At 34.7% G+C, this 22,192-nt stretch overlaps 1 protein-coding gene across 1 annotated transcript in view; it reads right to left on the bottom strand.

Moving 5' to 3' along the window:
• LOC144445249 (laminin subunit alpha-2-like) overlaps positions 1-22,192 on the bottom strand; it is a 132,392-nt gene that overhangs the window by 87,678 nt on the left and 22,522 nt on the right. Inside the window, exons 27-36 of the mRNA XM_078134791.1 lie at positions 21,717-21,838; positions 20,852-21,011; positions 18,746-18,890; positions 17,987-18,098; positions 17,470-17,593; positions 16,491-16,667; positions 15,577-15,725; positions 14,254-14,436; positions 13,756-13,865; positions 13,034-13,196 (exon numbers count right to left, since the gene is read on the bottom strand). Coding sequence (XP_077990917.1) covers positions 13,034-13,196; positions 13,756-13,865; positions 14,254-14,436; positions 15,577-15,725; positions 16,491-16,667; positions 17,470-17,593; positions 17,987-18,098; positions 18,746-18,890; positions 20,852-21,011; positions 21,717-21,838 — 1,445 coding nt within the window. The remainder of the gene's footprint in view (positions 1-13,033; positions 13,197-13,755; positions 13,866-14,253; positions 14,437-15,576; positions 15,726-16,490; positions 16,668-17,469; positions 17,594-17,986; positions 18,099-18,745; positions 18,891-20,851; positions 21,012-21,716; positions 21,839-22,192) is intronic.

Raw genomic sequence — 22,192 nt, 5'->3', positions numbered from 1 at the left:
TATATACAATCTTAAAGTCATAAGAAGAACCAACGAGACAATATGTCTTAGTGCACATCTCAAGGGCTGTAGTTGATATCACTTGAATCACACATAATTCCCCTATCTTGTTACTGGGGTTCTACAACACTACTGTTTATTTTATTTACATAAATTATTAGTTATATAAATTTCACCACTCTCATATCTTCCTCGGGATATCATATTGAGTCGTGTCTTGTTATTCCCTCATGTTATTAACTGTTTTTTGAAAATTCAATCAGGTCTAAACAAACATTGTTTGGTTCGAGTTACCAGGCCCCTACCTAGTTTTGTACTGCCAACTCTTAACTTTTTTTAACGTATTCGAGAGAAAAATTAAATAAAACCATGAAAATTGTGACATCTTGTGAGAAATAGTGGAAGCAGAAACTGACATCAAAAAGACTAAATAAAACTGTTCTTCCACTCTGTAATGGCTGTACATCTGATGGGAAGAAACCAATAACATAGAGTTCATTTTGAAAAAAACAACTGAAACTACCTGAACCAGACATTCACACATGAAAAAAAAAAAAAAATCTACCTACTAACAAATATTCTAATATTGAAGATAATCGGAACCACACAATTATTTTTAGGCCTCACATTACAAATTTTTATCATTAATGATAGAATTTTGCTATATCTCCTTATTTCTGTTAATCCAAATATCAACTCCTTCAGTTTGTACAATTCCCGTATCTTGTTAGCTGGGTTTTTAAGACTGCATTACTTTCATGTATTATTTATTGATCATACAACTTTGGCATTTATACTAATCAGTCTGACAAGTTGTAAAGTCACGCAGTCTTGAACAACTTCACTATCTACCCACTCTCGTGTTTAAACCACTCCAATACCTCCTATCTCTGAAATGTTCATTTCTGTGTATTCTATATTCAGGACTCACCATTATTCAAGATATATAACTGTAATTTTAATGAATTATGCAGTGTAATAATCCATATTAACTTTCAATAGTCATTCAATAATGCATATCTCACAAGTTTTCTCATCACATATACACTTAAATATTCATGATACTACACAAAGTGTAATTTCTATGAATTACAAAAACTTGAAACATCAATTTTTCAGTTGGGTAAAAGGTGATATACCAATTTTGAATCTTCAATCATGATGTACGATCCCCACTACATAATTATTGTATGTAACGACCCCATAATATTAACATCAGAGTTCTTTCATTACACATTCATTTTCAGGTTGTCATCACTGTATATAACTGGTCAAATTGTAATGTTCACACAGAAAATGGGTTTACATGCATACGTACATACGTACGTACATACATACATACATACATACATACATGCATACATACATACATACATACATACATACATACATACATACATACATACATACATATGCATGCACGCACACATACATACATACATACATACATACATACATACATACATACATACATACATACATACTTACATACATACATACATACATACATACATACATACATACATACATACATACATACATACATACATACATACATACATACATATGCATGCACGCACACATACATACATACATACATACATACATACATATATATATAAGACAGACAAACACAGACAATGTACAGACAACACATGCATGTATGTACGTACGTACGTACGTACGTACGTACGTACGTACGTACGTACGCATACATACATACATGCATGAATAGACAGATAGGCAGACAGACATAACACATCTATTTCAATATCTTGCTTTTAATTGATTTTTTTTCAAAATCAATCTTCATGTTAGTGTTTCCTTTTTTCATATCACACATTCAGGTATCAACTTTTATTCATTTGTTAAAAATTAATATTTTTCAGAAATTTCTTTATTATGTCTCCTTATATTTTACAATGTCTACATAAGTTCATATCTTGGAAACATCTTTAAATTTTGTATATTGCAAACGTCTATATATTTCATATACTGGAAAAGTCTGTATACATGCAATGTATTTTGTATCTTGGAAATATCTGTATTTCATATCTAGAAAATGCCTGTATACTTCATATAAGGCAAAAAAAAATTGTGTGGTTCTGAATACATTCAATTTTAAAATAGGTGGGGTAGGTAGATTTATTTTATTTTATTATATATATTTTTTCATGTGTCAGTGTCTAGTTCGGGTTTTCCATTGTTTTCCAAATGGTCTCTGTGTTGTTTATTTCTTCCTATCAAATGTACAGCCATTACAGATTGGAAGAACAGTTTTATATTGTCTTTTTAAGTTGATGTCAGTTTCTGCTTCCACTATTTCTTGCAAGACTTCATAATTTTTGTGATTTTATTATTATTTTTCTTGAATGCATAAGAAAAAGTTTAGGGTCGGCATGAAAAACTAGGTGGGGTCGGGCAACCGGAACCAAACAACTTTTTTATTTGGCCTATTAGAAATGTCTGTACACTTCGTATCTAGGAAAAGTCTATATACTTCATATCATAGAAATATCTGTAGACTTTGTATCTCAGAAACATCTGTATGTTGCCATCTTGGAAACTTCTGCATACTTCACATTATGGAAATGCTATATATACTGTTAACTTAGAACTGACTGTATATGTCGTATCTCGAAACCATGTACATAAATTCACAAAGTTTTCACTTAAGTGTTCCAACACTGGTGTCCTCATATCCATATTTCATCCGACATTGATTTTCAATAATACAGTGTCTTTAAGATCAATACGTTACCATGATCACAACACAACTCTAATAACATCCAATGTTTCATTTGTAGATAAAATCCAATCATTTGATAATATTTTGACATTTACAGCGTGTATCAACTCCTCATCTGACAAGCTGACATTTTCATTTGAGACGGGCTGGATGAAATGCTTAATAAGCCTTCTATATAGCACGCATTGATTGCCAGACTCTATCTGAATACTAATGGATGTTGATATTCTGTTCGCTAACTAACAAACTGAAAAACGTCTTACTACAACAATCCATGTTAATTGTATTCCAACTATTTCATACACAGCATATCTCTTCCTATTGGTTCAGTCGCCTTGGCAACCGACACTCATAAATAATGAGCTTTCCTTATTGAAAGATTAGGAAATTACAAACTAATGGAAAGGTATTAGTTTCCATGGTGACACAGAAGAAATATTAAAGGAATGCTGTTTTAGTGATACGAACGACTTGATACAATGGGAATAAAAATTTCAGAATCTATACTGATGTAGTTGGCATTAACTGACAAGGCAACTGGGGCCGAGACTGTGCTATAGACGGCACAGCGTCTTGGTAAGATGCATAGAAAGCTTAACCAAGCTGTTCTAATGATTTGAGGCCATGATGCACTACTGCTGGAAAACTACTGCCAGAAATTCTCACTTTACATTGAAGAAAGTGGATTTTCTCATAAATGTATAATCCCTTCTTTCAGACAGCTCCCTGCACGGATTTTCATGTAGTCAGCCTAAGAGAGATACATGCAATTCTCACACAATGTTGTGACTGACTTGTTTGTTTTTTTTAATGTGGAACTATGGATTTATAAAGAAGGAGTCACGTAAAATTTACAGGATATAATTTTTAACGGAAAATCTTCAGAGAAGGGCTAATTCCCGTTACTTTTACACTGTTTTTATTTGTTTTAACTGTTTTTGTCACATAAAAGATTTTTAGTAAGAAAGTAAGAACTGGGGGCAAGAACTGGGGGGGGGGGGATGTAAACTTACAGTTTCTTTTAATAAAGTACTCCATATTTACAGATATTCCAGAAACACAGCTACAGACTACAGAAAATTTGGTAAGACTACATAAAGCATTTATTATGAGCTTTTCTGTAAAAGTATGTTGTTGTTTTTTTTAGTTTCTCCTTTATTAAGTTTAATTGAATTATTTATGACATTGTAAGCGGGCATGTCTGTCAGTGAATTCAGCTGTTGACATGGCAACAACCAGGTCAAAGGCCGTGCACTCTAGTCCTGCTACATTACAGTGCTAGGGTATGAGAGGTAAAGGTCATTGGCAACAATGTTGACACAATCTTTGTAGTTTACGTTTGTCTAAAATTCTTACATGTTATACCAGGCCTTCAGTAAACAAATGCGGTGTACAGTATTTCTCTCTCAACTTTAACATCGTACTGCAAATTTTTGAGATTAGCACTTTTCAGAAAGTGGAGCTTTCCTATGACAGCAGCACGAATTGACATCTTCAAACACTACGCGGTTTTATCAATTTATATCTGCTTCAATGATTATTCCAAGAAATAAGAAAATGTCATGCTCTACTTAAGACGATCAAAGTTTTATTCTAGATTATTCCAAGAAATACAAGGAGTCATTTCAAGAAAATGTCATGGTAACTAAAGCATAATGCATGTACACTGTATGTACGTATACATGTGTATATGAATGTACGGGATAAACATGTGTATTTGTATATATGTACTTGTTAAAATGAGCATTGGGTATTTAGTTTGGATTTTTAATTTATAAAACAATTTTATTATAGTGTTCTACTTGAAAAACCAATGTAACATAACATTGACTAGGTCTGTTTTTGCAACTCAATACATTGCAAATAGCTACAAAATGTGTAAAAAGTTTGTTGTTGTTTGTAGAATAACAAAATTTTAAAACATTTATTAATCTCTTGCAAGTTTTTGAGTTACAAACAAGGATTTGGCATGTGTTGTTTTACGTTGATTTTTTGAGTAGAACGCCAGATAAAATTGTTTTATAAATTAAAAATCCATAATAAATACCCAATCCTCTTCCATGTGGCCATATCAAACGTGTATGTCTATGTTATGTGGGTGCAAGTATGGCAGATATGAAGTTATCAATTATTCTTTCGGTTATTTTGAAATCAAAGACAGGGGTTTCTAAGTCGTATCACGTCTAATTCTTCACAAACATAATAACCTCATTAATTTGACATTTTCCCAAAGGCGTCATTTACAAAATCTTAATGAGAAATAAAACAACTTTCTAATTAATTCAGAAAAGAAATGAACATGTCTAAACGAAGTAAGCACTAGAGGATAACTGGACACTTGACACGAAATCATAAATATAGACCCCATGTCAAAGATGGCGGAGTGGGAATAGTTTTGTTAATTTGATGACATCAATGCTGCTAAAACAGTAACCAACAGGAAATAGTCACCTTAAAGTGTACAGGAAACTACCTATAGCTGCAGGGTAATTGTAAACTTCATTATTTCACCAAGAATTCAACGCTACAGCTTAATTTACATATTGCCTTCAAGGCTTTTTGCTTTGTGGAATTAGTAATCAGCCTAGTATATCTAGTACCTGGATTCATGTATTGTGGTCACCAGTACGTCTTGGTTTTTGGCATGGGAATGCAATATTTTTGCTTTGTGGAATTAGTAATAAGCCTAGTATATCTAGCACCTGGATTCATGATTTTGCGCTTTATGTACCAAAAATCTTTCGATTAATTCTATGGGATTACTACTCAGTCAATCATGGTCTTGTCATGATTTACTAATAAGATCGATATGGAGTACAACCACTGCTGTGACAAATTGTGAATGAATGGACATTGGTTTAACTGCACTCACAGCAGGGTGGCACTTCTAATAACTTCAAATTATCTTGCCTGTACATTTTTGGAGACTTCTAATGTTTATACATCTTGATTACAGGGTGATTAGATTCACACAACAGAAGAACTGCTATCACCCACTTGTATAATCTACTGCATCCACCAACAGTAATTTTAGTTTGTGTCAATCTTAGTAAACTGACACCTCGGTTGCCAGAGTAGTATTACCCATATCTCTTCTTAGTTCATTCACATCAGTACCATGAATGACATTTTCCACACAGTGAGTGACGTGAATCAGATTTGCTTTTAGGTGCCACATTTTCTCAATACTACACTTTGAAAATCTATTGCCACGGTTACCAATATGTTGGATTTCCATACAAAATCAAATGACTATCTGGTTGCATACAATTACAAATAATTTGTAGACATAGTATTATCACCTGGATGTTATTTTAGTTGAAAGATAGAAATCAATAGTTTTTATCATGCATCAATATGAGATGTGATGAAATGTTAGGTAATGTTATGTGATAACTAGGCGGGGACAGTAGCTACAACTGCCAACATCAGACCGTGGACAAATGGAACTTGTGACAAACAGGGAAAGTAAACAACTGAATTGGATTAATAACACTTCATGGTACAGCTGTTGGAAGTACGGAGACTTGTATTACAAATTATCTCTACAAATGTACTGCAAGTCTCTACTGTTCCAACCTGCCATGATAAGTATTATTAATCCAATTCATTTTTTTACTTTCCTTCTTTGCAACAGGTTCCGTTAGTTAGTCTGTATTCAGACACAGATCATATTTTGTCGTATTCCTAAAAAAAACGTTCTGAAATATGTTTTATTTAAATACTAGTTGTGTGCAAATACATCACCTATAACATACAATCTAATAGTCAACATGCACAATGCACATACAGAACACGCGCTACTCACTGAGGACTCGAACACATAAAATATAATCTAGCGTCTGTACTATCTCCTCAAACGCCCCCCAGTGGTTGACCAGGCATCCGAGTTAGACGTTTCATAAACGAGGGTGCTAATGAATATTCATAGCAATGAAAGTCCGGTGGATTAGAACAGTCGTCTTGACTTCATGGAATGTCCAACACACACCATGTTATGTTTTAATTCTATTAATTTCAGCGACAACAGTGTTAAAGATAAATTACAAATTTGTTTGCATGATTTTTTACAACCAAATTCAACAGAAATTTGAAAAATTTATTTGAAAATATTGAAATGGAGGATTTTCAGGAAGATCTCGGATTTTGTCAGGGAGTACCTTGCGTCCTAACTTTTAAAATATGAAATTAATCTTTCACTTGAACAGATCATGACACCTCAAAAACAAAAAAAAAGAAACTCATCCTCACCCAGGGAGTCATATATAATCACTTGAACTAGGATGGCCAACTTCTCATAAAAAAACACACCTTACCTAGGGAGACTCCTACACAATCACATGATTTCATCACCTGAACTAGGAGGTCACATCACTATTGGAGAAGTAACTCCCACCGTACCTAGGGAGACTCATACACAATCACATGATTTCGTCACCTGAACTAGGAGGTCACATCACTATTGGAGAAGTAACTCCCATCGTACCTAGGGAGACTCATACACAATCACATGATTTCGTCACCTGAACTAGGAGGTCACATCACTATTGGAGAAGTAACTCCCATCGTACCTAGGGAGACTCATACACAATCACATGATTTCGTCACCTGAACTAGGAGGTCACATCACTATTGGAGAAGTGACTCCCACCTTACCTAGGGAGACATACATAATGAAATGATTCCAACACTTCAACTAGGAGGTCAAATCACTATTGGAGAAGTAACTCCCATCGTACCTAGGGAGACATACATAATGAACTGACTCCGTTCCCTGAACTACGAAGGCATTACACCTTGAAAAAGAAACTCCAATATCTAGGGAAACATGCATAATCAAATGATTCCATCACCTGAACTGGAAGCCACACTACCCTCTTGAAGATGCGACGATACTCCCACTTAACTTCATGTATGATCATAATATGATTCTTACGGTTATTACACCATTTTGAAAAGGAAACTCCTACCTTATCAAGGGACACATACATACTCATATGATTCTGTAACCTGAACTCGGGAGTCATAATATAACACCTTCTTGAATCAGAAAAACACCTTACCTAGCGGGCATATATATATGTAATGAAAACGATTCTGTCATCAGATCTAGGGGTTTATATTACTTGTTAAGGCATACAAAGTCATGTGACCCACAATGTGGATAAACACATCGTTTAAACGATGTTGTCATCTAATCTGGGTGTTTGACCTATTCAAATTTACAGTAATTAAACAGTTAATAGATTCTGTCAATGATGTATGATGAATTACTCTTTATTATAAACTGTGATCTACAACCACTCAACAACTCATTAAGTTATATGAATCAGCTGGCCATGGTTTTATTGTATGACGAATACATAATTCACTTGTAGTGTACAGGATATCTAACAGGATTAGTCTACATAAAACTAATTCCGATGAACTTCACAAATGATGCCGATAACACATTGTACACATTTTTACTTTGTGCAGTGTTTTTGTTAAGGCCTAAAAAAAAAAATTGTCTGGTTCCAATTACCCAATTCCACCTAGTTTTTCACTGCCGACCCTAAATTTTTTTTAACATATTCAAGAAAAAAAAAATAAAACCGCAAACATTGGGAAGTCTCAGAAGTAGTGGATGCGGAAACTGACACCAAATTAAAAAGACAATATAAAACTGTTCTTCCAATCTGTAATGGCTATACATCTGATAGGAAGAAATAAATAACACAGAGACCATATGGAAAACAATGAAAACCTGAACTAGACACTCACATATGAAAAAAATATATATAATAAAATAAAAAAATCTACCTCACCTATTTCAAAATTGAGCGTAATCGGAACCACACAAACTTTTTTTATTAGGCACAAGGTTGGGGAACCCCATAGACGTTGTGTTGTTTAAGTCTATCAGGTTCTTAACCAAATGGATGTCTGTAACTTACAAACTAGGGAACCCCAGTAACAGAAAGGGAAAAATGGAGAGAAAAAAATTCTCGGTCCCTCAACCCCAAGTCATTTCTTACCCGCAAATTTTCCTATGTACCCTCATCCCCACATCATTTGGTATATCTGTCCCCCTCGTCTAATCATTTACAAATCCTTCTTGCATCAGAAAAGTCATATTTTCTTTATTCTCTTTCAATTGTGTTGATACCGAGTGCAAAACCGGAAAGAAAGTTACTGGATTTTTCAACTTTTCAATGATTCAACTCAATGAACTTGCCACATAATGTCATTTTTACCAGGTACTATTTTCTATCATATATCTTCGAACAGTAGTAGAAGTGATAGTACATTAGTTAGTTTGTGCATTGTTTCCTATTTTATGTCTTAAATTCAATCTTGGGTGGCTGCGTATATATTCTATTTTATGGTGATGTTCTATTTGTACTTCATGTATATTTGCTTCGTGTACTTTCTTTTATTCTACAGCTTTTTTTTTTTTTACAATTTCATCTAATTCCATTCTTGAAAGAGCCAGCTGAGGTGTGAAACTAATTGAAGATTCGAGCTGTTCTTGCACTCATTTACTGCCTATAAACTATGTCTCTGTGTTGTGCCCCTCCTCAGGCCATTTCCTACTTTCTAGATCTCCTCGATCTCAAGTCATGCTATCCAGTATTATTATGGCTGTCACATAACTGCCAATAAACTTTAACACGAAGTCTATTAACTTGATCAACAATGGGAATGCATCAACATGCTATACACAAACCAATTGCTTGCATTCCCCTTTCTTAATTAAACAACACAGTTCAACCCCCACAAATTAGCTTTACCTTCAAACGACCACGTTATTACAAGCGTAATCGTGTCTGAGTAACATACTTACAATTAGCCCTCTTATTTTTATTAAAACTTCCTTCAATGAATCCGAGATTGTTAAAAGCAGCGGCGACAGTATTATACGAGTTTTTGTTACTAGCGTCATTTCAGCAAATCTGGTGAATATACAATAGATGGCTTCAATGCGATCCGAGCATACAATAAAAGTAGTATAGTACACATAACTATGACGGTGACGTCACATTCGACTTGATTATACCTGTTTCATCTCGGCTGCAAATTTATTCATCAACGATAAATGCACTCTGTAATGAGTGAAAGATTTTGCCAGTGAAGTTACAATATGCAGGTTCACTTAATAATATACCTGAGTGTCAACTCATAAAAGCCCGCTGTATTGAAACAGTAAGCATTTAGGAGAATTCTCATTCAAACTATAATATACTGGTAATAAGGCATTTATAGCTCATACAAAGAATATTGCTTGCGAGTGTGCCAACGTGTTGGTGATTTTCATGGGTAATAAATGCACCAAGTATGCATTAATATGATTAAACACACCAACTTAGTCATGCATCCATCATATAGTTCTCTTAGCTCTTGCCCGTATACAGTATTTCCGTTAACCTCGCCTACTGCAAAACAAAGTGTACAATATATGCAGAATTCATTTTCTTATAAATATTTTCTCTAAATTTGATTGCTTTAAACCAAATTGTGACCATGAATTCTTTAATTAAAATTCTTCTATAATTAAAGACTACGACTAAATTAAATTTGCTGAAAATTAACTCAAAAGGACGATTTTTTTTTTTCACAAAATTCCTTCGGAGAAAAAAACAGGAAGTAAATAGCTTTAGGGCTTTTCGTCTGACCAATTTTATGTAAAATCTAGGATTTCCTGTCTTTCTCAGTGTTTCTAAATATGTGATGATGATTTGCATTGCTCGCTTCTACACAATTCCTTCACAATTAACTAAGGGAAGATATTCAAACAAAATTCTATCGCGATTTTGGATAAATATCACCATAATTTGGGTTAAGAAACAGTCACAGACTGCCTATAAGAACCCTGCCAGATTTCATTCTCACAAAAAACTCTGAGAGCAACCTAAATTCTCTCACTATTCGATACAATTATTTCCTTCAAAACTGCTTTGAAATGTTCATGCTACAACACTGCAGGACAACTCTGTCTCACACACGACTCAGAAGTGTCATTATTACTGATTTTTCATCAGTGCCTCAAAAACATAGCTGGCAGTTCTCAGATATTTCATCAAACTTACAACCATGATGTTGTTTGAAGAGTACAATACCTTCCAGCAAACTGGCAGTCTACTCAAAAATATTACTGTCTTCTTTCATCAGAAAATGTCAGATTTATCCCAGGGACTTCCCAAGAACTTTTTCCATGAATAATTAAAAACACAAATATGTTTACATTCTCAGTACCTCATAGCTTTTTGTTGTACCATTTGAACATTTCTATTTCATTATATTTTATTTCAATGTCAAAAACATCCCTTGCATCCTCAAGGCATTTGCAACATTTTGAAAATCACACAAAAAATTCAAGCTGTGTATGTCATTCAGGAACACTTTGCATCAAAAATGTCATCTATATAAAGTACAATTTCTTGATTATTTCAATCACATGAACAAAGCAATTCTTTGCAATTCTTCAGAAAAGTATGATGCATTTTTTTTCTCTACTCTCGTCCTATGTTTCATACCTGTCTGTTAAACTGACCAAAAACTGAATTTTCTCCAGTTTTTTTTACAACATTCTAAAAAGTATATTTTGTGGATTATTCTAAAAAGTATATTTTGTGGATTATTTTCAAATACACAAGGTCATTCCTTAGAAAACTACCATGTCTATTTCTTATTCAAACATCACCTGTGTTTGACAACAATCTGTCGAACTGCTGAAAGATAGAATTTTCTTTGATTTTAAGAACATCTCCAGCACTTCTCACATATTCACATTATTTTTCTCTTCCGATTCAAATACAAAATGTCATTTTTAGAGAACAGTATGTCCTTGTTATCTCTGGTTCCTAAAACTCTTCAAAGATATTTTCTTATATTTTTACATTTCTGACAACGCTCACACATTTGCAATATCGATTTCTCCTTTGTTTAAAAATTCAAAATGCAAAATCTTTGGTATAAATCTTTTGAAGTATCATTTTCTCTGATTGTTTATGTCCGACCCTTCCTGATAGTGATAGCGCTGCAGTATTCATAACGTAGTCTTCATCTATTTTTGCAGCCAAATGTTGTTTACTCAGCACAGTGCCCCGAGGCATCTACTTGACACAGTATAGCGTAAGATAACTCACACTATCTTCTCTATAATGCTATTATTTACACACAGCTGCACACAACATCAACACACCTACGCTCCACTAAAGTCTTCTGTACATACAATAACTATAATCTCGTCTATAATCTATATCAAACTCTACTACAACAACATCATGTCAACTAAACTCAACTCAACTCAAGTCAAGGACATGTACTTAATACACAAGTACTTGAAGTAGAACAGGTTATTTATTACTATGAAATGGACGAACAGCATGGACACAGATGGCCACAAGAGGGCACTATACCACCTCTGTGCACTGGAGGTCACTAAAGATGAATACCTACCTACGTATTCATGGCAACACACACATGCTACACAGAAACTTACATCTGCATGAAATGTACAACTAACATACGATAATAAATCAAACAAAGAATGTATCCAGACAACTCCAAACACAAATATTCACTGAACAAAAAGGTGAGATACAGAAAAATATCATCTTTCTTTGTCATTTGTTGAGATATTGTCCACTTTTGGATGGCATTAATGAAAACATATCAAATTCTCTACAGTAACATCCAATGGAGGAAAGTAGAAACAAACACACACACAGACATTACGTTGATTCAATTCTGACAAGGGAAAAAGCACAAAAACATACACACAAAGAAACGAACATCCGAACATCCATACCACACACACACACACACTCTCTCTCTCTCATACATACATACATACATAGACAGAGACAGACAGACATACATACATACATACATATACACACACATACATACACATGCATACATGCATACATGCATACATACATACATACATACATACATACATACGTACATACGTACATACGTACATACGTACTTACGTACATATGTACATACATACATACATACATACATACATACATACATGCATACATGCATACATGCATACATACATACATACATACATACATACATACATACATACGTACATACATACGTACGTACATACGTACATACGCACTTACGTACATACATACATACATACATACATACATACATACATACATACATACATACATACATACATACATACATACTTACTTACACATTCACATACATAAAACAAACAAACATCCAAACCATGAACACACTCATATACAATCCAAATGCAGAAATGTAACTCACTCTTTGTTGATAGACTTGGCTGCAACGGCAAATTCCAAATGGCTGTTTGCACTTTTACCAAACTGAGCTGTGTTTGCTGAGGTTCTTGGTGTAGAAGGTTGGTAGCACGACTCACCATCCGGAGTAACAATGGATGCAATAGTTGTTGGAAGTTGTAAGTCTACTGAATATCAAGAAATAACAAAATCATTACTGTCAATCTATCTGTGATTTTATATCAAAGGCAAGGTTTGAAAAGTGAGTCTTGAAAGGTAAGTTGGTGGGTAAGTTGTGAATGGTAAGTTTGAAAGGTAAGTATTGAATGGTAAGCTTGAAAGGTAAGTATTGAATGGTAAGCTTGAAAGGTAAGTATTGAATGGTAAGCTTGAAAGGTAAGTTTTGAAATGGTAAGTTTGAAAGGTAAGTTTTGATTTGTAAGTTTGAAAGGTAAGTATTGAATGGTAAGCTTGAAAGGTAAGTTTTGAAATGGTAAACTTGAAAGGTAAGTTTTGAATGGTAAGCTTGAAAGGTAAGTTTTGAAAGGTAATTACTAAGAGCAACTTTTACAGGGGTAAGCTTTTAAACAAATTTTTAGACAGATAGATATTTAGTGTGCAACCAATAAATGAAGGAAGAAAACTCTTAGGAGTTATGACTCTCCAGAACCCAAAGTTTATGAAAATACTTTTTATTTCCTGGAGTGGCGTTCTCTTTTAAATACAATTGAGAAATTTGTAACTTACCTGGGGTTGGCATTGCAGTGACTGGTGGTGGTATATCTATTTCTGAGAGTGGCATACAATGAGCAAGATTGGCTCTCTCAAATCCAGTAGTTTTGGCCAAATCTTGTAACCTGGTAAGAAGAAAACACAAACAAACATACATATTGGTACGTGTGCAATAATATGATCAGGTGACTGATGAGATCAGATGACTGTTACGAAATAATGTGACTGTTTACGGTTGTTGTAATCATGGTAACTATTTCAGTGATCATGTGACCCTAAAGCAGGCATGAGGTGGTTTGATTATTCCATTATTTTTTCACCAAATCAATTTTTAAAGGGGTAACATTTCATATGAACCAATAAACAAATGTGGCACACAGTTGAAATGCTTAACTCAGGTGTTACGAGTTATCCATGACATTTCAATGCCAAACGTAGTGATCATACAAGCCTTATTTCCATCTTATTTTAAATTTCACCCACAGAAAACGAAAACTGAGAGAGAGAACTTACACGCCATCAACCACTAGATCTTGTACACATCCTCCGAATGGAATAATAACTTCTGCCGCTCCACCTACACCATCTTGCGCCTCCTCAGAAACACCTCCAACAAACATTCTATTGACCTCAATGACATCATCATCTGGGAGGTTTCCACCACGTGATGCAAGATCATCCACAGTTAGACGAACACTGAAATAAATATTACACATTTTACAGTCAATAAGTAAAATTATTGACTGCTATATCGCTCTCCGACTATATAATAAATATTATTGCCCTGATGAAGTCATTGTTACCCTTGTGTCACTTTCACCATCGCCATGTATCTATATGGAATATTTAATTATTGACTGGTTTATGACTTCATAATAATTATCATTACCACAGTGAGGTCATTAATACCTTTGTCGCCCCTTTAACTCTCTGTATGGAATTTCAAATAACTGATTAGCAAGTGGCTGTCAGACTAAATAACGAATATGTTACCTTAGTGAGGTCATAATTGCTTTTGTCTCTCTTTCACTATTTACATAGAATTTCCAATAACTGACTGGTGTGAGGCTGTCATACTAGATAATATAAATATTATTACCCTAGAGAGAGGTCATCATTACCTTTGCCCCCCTTTCACTATGTACACAAAATTCCCAATCACTGACTGGTGTGTGGCTGTCATACTAGATAATATTATTGACCAAGAGAGGTCATTAAATACATTTGTCCCCCTTTCACTATGTACACAGAATTCCCAATCACTGACTGGTGTGTGGCTGTCATACTAGATAATAATATTATTACCCTAGAGATAGGTCATTATTACCTTTGTCCCCCTGTCACTATGTAGATAGAACTTTAAACAACCGACTAGTGTGTGGCTGTCATACTAGATATTATTACCCTAGAGAGGGGTCATTATTACCTTTGTCCCCCTTTCACTATGTACACAGAATTCTCAACCAATGACTTGTGTGAGGCTGTCACACTAGATAATAATATTATTACCCTAGAGAGGGGTCATTATTACCTTTGTCCCCCTTTCACTATGTACACAGAATTCCCAATCACTTAATAGTGTGTGGCTGTCACACTAGATAATGATATTATTACCCTAGAGATAGGTCATTATTACCTTTGTCCCCCTTTCACTATGTACACAGAATTCCCAATCACTGACTTGTGTGTGGCTGTCACACTAGATGATAATATTATTACCCTAGAGAGGGGTCATTGTTACCTTTGTCCCCCTTTCATTATGTACACAGAATTCCCAATCCCTTACTGGTGTGTGGCTGTCATACTATTATTACCCGAGAGAGAGGTTATTCTTACTTTTTGCCTTCTTTAACTATACTTGCTACATGGAATTCTCCATCATTGAATGTGCCGGCTGATTTCCGTGTTGACAGCAAGAGCTCTCCCTTTCCAGCATTGACTTGAATTTGGACACGTCCATCATGTAACATAATCGAGTAGTAAACCTGGTAGGTATGGTAACAGACAAGATATATCAGTTTCACATTTGTCAAATATAATCTACGGATCTCTACTGAAAAACACGATTAGAGTCCTAGACTTTGCATATAGAGATTATTAGGATTAACACTTGTATGGATGAGCTCTTAGAACCTCGAAGAAAAGTTGGTCCTGAGTGAGTGGGTGAGTGAGTGGGTGAGTGGGTGGGTGAGTGGGTGGGTGGGAAGGTGGATTTACACACGAAGAGACTTCAAATACAAAAGAAATAATTACATATGTGTCGCGCACAGTGGGGATGTAGAAGCAGAGAACTTTTTGGGGGGTTTGGGGGGGGTTTATGTTTATTGAACATTTTCAAAGGAAATATTTCACAAAAACAAAACAGGCACAGGACGAAGAATAAACAAAAAAAGAAGAAAAGGTTTGCAGATCAAAAGAGGGGAGTAAGACACGAGAAAAAAGAAGAAAGCAGACAAGTTACTATGTTGATTATCAGTTGGAAAGTAAACAATTGAAGCCGTTAAAGTCATCAAGTCCATGTGCAATACTTTCAGAAGAAGCCTGTTTCTACTGCACTGTAAACAGATAGCCATGCGTATCACTTTTCAATGTAACTGGGTAAATGACTCTTCTGTATGTGTTGTGTCTCTGTTATTGTTAGTCTTGAGTTGAACTGTATCTATCTTCATATTAAAAACATCATATACGTCCACCGAGTGAAACACTAAGGCCACTTCATTTCTCCTGTAAAGACAACTGAATCTACTCACCCCTGATGCATCTGCATTGATCTGTCTCCTGCGACGACTGTTCATATCTTGGGCAACCAACACTAGAGCGTTAGGTTGGAGAGTGGCAAATGATATGGTGATAGCACCGTCGGTACCAAGATTAGCGGGGGGCATCTCAACGTAGCCATTACCCATAAGACCAGCATTACGAATAGGCTGTGTTAACAAATGATATACACGTGTTTATCAATAGTTGGTGAAAAATGTACAAATTTCAAGGCGGAATATTCTCTATTTTCACTTGAATTCCTAGAGACTTTAAGTAAAAAAAAACATGTTGGAAAATGAGCTTCAAATCTATCAACATGAGCAGCACAAAATCTCTGCCTGATTTGAGACAAACACAGAATCTAGTGATTTCAGAGTCCCATTATACATACATCCATTCAATGATTTCAGCTTGTCATACAACTACACACTGATTTCAGAGTGTCCTACAACCATTCATTTATTTTGGAATGCCATAAAACCATTGATTTCAGAGTGCAACATAGTCATACATTGATTCAGGAGTGCCACATGCTTTTGATTTCAGAGTGCTATACGTTTATTTCAGCGTGCCATACAACGCTGACTTCATACTACATAGTGAAAGTTTGATTTTAAAATACCATACATTTCACTGATTTCAGAGTGCTGCCATATTCACTAACTCCAGCAAGCCATACATTAATTTTCAGAGTGCCATACAAGAACTACTTGATTTCACACCACACATTTCACTGATTTCAGAGTACCACACATTGATTTCAGAGTGCCACACAACTACTTGACTTCATACCACACAATGACTTGTTAATTCTAAAGCACCACACTTCTAATTGATATCAGAGACCCTACACAATCTCTCAATTACTGCATACTGCAGCCACATTACTCCAACTTCTCCTGCCAACAAGTCGAGATATGTATTGAAATCATGGAATAGTATTTAAGCTGATACAAGTCAGTTCTTTACCTTTTGAATGCATCCATCTTCTACTCCAAGAAGGCCTACATTTTCCACATTCAATTCTTGAGCATTTAAGTTGACTAAAATATCTCTCATACAACCGGTTAAGCTATGGGACACTACACTGTCACTGCAAGAAGACAAAAATTTAATGTGAGTATCCACCAACTCTGCAAAATATACAGATTCAGATTCATATCATGTGTATAAACACAATGGAATATAATTAATCACAAGCGCTCCTAAAAACAGGGTAAAAAAAAAAAGAGGATAATATATACATAACTTTGTAGTTATAAATGATATGATGAAATTTATGATACATATAAAAATTGTTATGAAAACTCCTGTCACGCAATCAATGGTTCTTATAATGATAACTGTGATGTCATAGAGAAGGCATGCATCAACTAACAACATACTAGAATAGTGTAATAAGGCTTTCTGTAAGTTTCAAGTTTTATCCTTAAAAAAAGAAACTGAGAGAGTTTTAGTAAAACATGTGACAATCTGAAGTACTTACGCTGTTTCAATTGGGGTACCACCAAAGTACATGAACTCATTGATGGATAAACCTTTTAGATTACCAGGAGACGCACCTTGTGCTACATTAGCACCTTCTACAGTCAAAATACCTGAAGATAAGAAACAAGGCATGGTTGTATGATAAATCAAGTCCCTGGTATGTGCAAAGATTAAAGTGATAACTATACATATTACATATGTACATGTACACATACACATATATGTAGAAAGAAATGCATATGGAACTTGTAAGTCAGTCCGTATAAATAGATGTTAAATCAAAGTTTCGAATAAAAAATTCTTTTTCAAGGTATTATCGGCGAGCTTCAGACATGTTAGGTAAACACCTGAACACATCTGAATGTTCAACAGAACATACATACATACATACATACATACATACATACATACATACATACATACATACATACATACATACATACATACATACATACATACATACATACATACATACATACATACATACATACATACATACATACATACATACATACATACATACATACATACATACATACATACATACATACATACATACATACATACATACATACATACATACATACATACATACATACATACATACATACATACATACATACAAACATACATACATACATACATACATACATACATACATACATACATACATACATACATCCATCCTACAACAGCTGTAACTAAACTTGACATCTCATCAAAACTACAAGCTCATCCTACAACAGTTGTAACTCACCATTCTGTCTACCCCTTCTGGCCGACACACGAACCCAGTCTCCAGAGTTGTATTTAGCCGGTGAAATCAACTCAGCAACACCACCTCCTAAATCGTATCTGAAGGCTATTCTACCATCATTCAATTCTATCGACATGAAGTCTTTCTGTAAATACATCAACAAGACAATTCAAACATTAAATATCTAGACACAGTCACTGCAATATATCACTGAGATATATATCAAATACAAGTATTACTCGCTTCTATATAAACAACATCTTTATCACATGATTCTAGTGTATTTTTACTAAGGTTTTGGGAACCCCGGTAACAGAAAGGGAGAAAGAGGTAAAATGGCAGTGTTCCCCCCCCAAAAAAAAAAACAAAACAAAAACAAAACAAAACATTTTTTTCATAATTTTGGTGGCGAACCCTGGTAAAATGATAGGGGAACACCAGTAGATTTTACCTACTTACTGCCCCTTAAAAAAACACTGAAAACATAAACACCATTATGAGAGAATGCAAGTTTTTGGACTCTAAATTCATGAAATCGTAATTTCAATCTTAATTTTAATCTTAATTTTCATTTCTTGTAAAGTGCATTACATTCAAAATAATCACAATGCGCTGTACAACTGACAGGAAAAACAAACAAACATAAAAGACAAAAAAAAACACAATATTGAAAAACTTTTTAAAATATCCAGATATATAAGGTAAAAAGGTTCATATGCATACAGTTAAAGAATATAAAATGTCTAATGATAAAACGACCTAAAAAAGGTAAGTTCTCAAACTACTGTTAAAACTGTCGAATTAAGAAGCAGCTCGGGTCTGTGATGGCAAGGTATTCTGTAGACGAGGGGCACAGATTCAGGGGAGTACTCCAACAGCCCCTTTTAGGTAATCTCACCTCCTCCATATTGATAAATAATACAAGAATGAATGTTCACAGACTTTCTGAGTTCATAGTTACAAATAAAAATGTTTACTCAGGGTCAGAAACGACTCAAAAATCATGACGAGTCAAAAAGAAAAATTAGTCAAAAATGGTGAGTCAACAAAAATTTGGGAATTTTAACTGTGAGTAGAAATTGTTATTTGTGACTATAAACAACATATTTATTTTACTCAATATATATAGTGAACGTAACTACTAACACAGTTATTGCTTCATTCCATCAAAATTATCTCTTACTATGTTACCCGAGTAAAGGCACACACTACTTTATCTTATCTGCATGTGTTTATGCTTTGGGACCAAGAAAAGTCATTTTTAATAAACTCTGCATCACATGACCTTTTTTAAAATAAAGTTATCAAACTCAACATATCAGACTAAGAAGCAGCCTTCAGTGCATTGAAGCAAGGCATTGTGGGAAACAAACAAAAGTGAGGAGCTCCTAATCTCTACATCCTCAGGATACCAACTACCATCAATTTATGAACATGTTATTCCACCACTCCAGAAAGAGAGAGCCAACAAAGCTGAATAATTAAATCATTGCGTGATCACAGTCCGTACGTAGTAGAAGGATCAAAACGTCGCATTCGTTTCCAATTCATAATATATTCTCCAGCATTCTTTGGGTAAGTTCTACTGACATTACATCTTTTGATTTGCATCTCTAGCACAAGCTACAGTTCGAACTAAATCATGCGATATTATAAATCATCAGAGATTCTATGTCTCTATACAAGACTATCACCATATGCTCCTTTCTCATCTCAACTACACCCCCATTAATCATTCCTACACTGAAAATGTGACTAGAATCCATTGAAAAACACTAATCTCTCACATTTATGACACCACTCTTTAATACATCACCCATAAATCATTCCTCCCAATATAATCTATACTTCCACTTTCTTTGTCCTAATTCTTCATAATCTGACATAATGGATTTTTCAAGCCATTTTTTTTGTCACTTAACAGTTCTTTTAACAGAAATTCAGGCGAGTCTTAATTTCTGCAGTGTCCATAAAAGTAGCCATATGGATGTGGACTGGGTATGTATTTTGGAATGTTGATTAAAAAAAACAATTTTATGACGGCCTCCTGCTTGAAATATCAATGTGAAACAACACTGATCAAATTCTATGAATATTTTGCCTTACCTTGTCATCTGTTACATAAAACAGCAATGCATTCTCATCAAACGATCTGAACGAAAACTGTATAGTGGTAGATTCGGTATTCCAGTTTCTAATCTTTGGCATAATTGCATAACCACTGCCATCAAACTGATAGGTGTCTGCAGTTGGTGATGGGCCAGGACTGTAAAACAATAACAGTGGTATTATTAGTTTATAGTATACAGGGCATGATTGAAAACTGTCTGGTTCCGATTACACTCAATTTTAGAATAGGTGGGGGTAGGTAAATTTTTTTTTTTTCATGTGCGAGTAGTGTCTAGTTCAGGTAATTATGTTTTCTGTTGTTTTCCATACGGTCTCCATGTTATATGTTTCTTCTCACCAGATGTACAGCCATTACAGATTGGAAGAACAGTTTCAGATCGTCTTTTTAAGTTGACGTCAGTTTCCGCATCCACTGTATCTCACAAGACTTCACAATTTCCGAGTTTTTATTTTATTTTTTTTCGAATACGTAAAAAAAAATTTAGGATTGGCAGTGAAAAAATAGGTGGGGGTCAGGTAACCGGAACCACACAATTTTTTATTAGGCCTAACCACTGAGTAAATGTACAAACATGTTAGAGAGTCAAAAACAGCACAATGAAACTGCTTCATTCTTTTACATGCTTAAATAGGAGTGCAAGTGTAGAGTATCAAGTGACAGTCATACCAAGCCAAGCCAACATGCCTTGATCGTAATTTCTTTTCTTTTCTTTTTTTTTGGGGGGGCGGGGGGGGGGGGGGGGGGGGGGGTGGTGGTTAATTGATTTATTTTTGGGGTTTTTTCACACCAAGTATTATAAACACATGATAAGACCAGAAGTGATGTTGTTCATTGACATACCTTTCAACACAGCCAGTACAGTCACCACCAGACTCCTTGAAGTTGAATAATCCGACACGTTCTTCATTTATAAGAGTCTCACCTACACATCCTGCAAAGCTCTTTACACTCAGGGCATTGTTCTGAAATTAATCAAAATAATCAAATATTAAGTAAATCTGTTCAGATCATCTTGAAATAAAATGGGATGGTGTGATACTTTCGCACCAAAGTCTACGGTTTACACAAACACAGAGAGGTTTCGTCTTAGAACTAAACACTACAACTTTATCACAGTCTGCCATAGTTCGGAAAAGCACACGTAACTTCTAATATATCAATACGCCAGTGATAAGGCTACTAATAACTCAGTACTGGTATACATATCATTGGGTTAACAATAAAGTAGTTCCACAAATCATCACAGATGGGTTAAAGAGGGTGAAGGCAAGTCAAACATGGTGTCAATATGTATCAAACTTTTGGAGATAACATGC

Source organism: Glandiceps talaboti, chromosome 14 (assembly GCF_964340395.1).
Source record: "Glandiceps talaboti chromosome 14, keGlaTala1.1, whole genome shotgun sequence".
NCBI lineage: Eukaryota > Metazoa > Hemichordata > Enteropneusta > Spengelidae > Glandiceps > Glandiceps talaboti.
The sequence above is the reverse complement of the archived record's forward strand: the minus strand, read 5'-3'. Positions and strand labels throughout refer to the sequence as shown.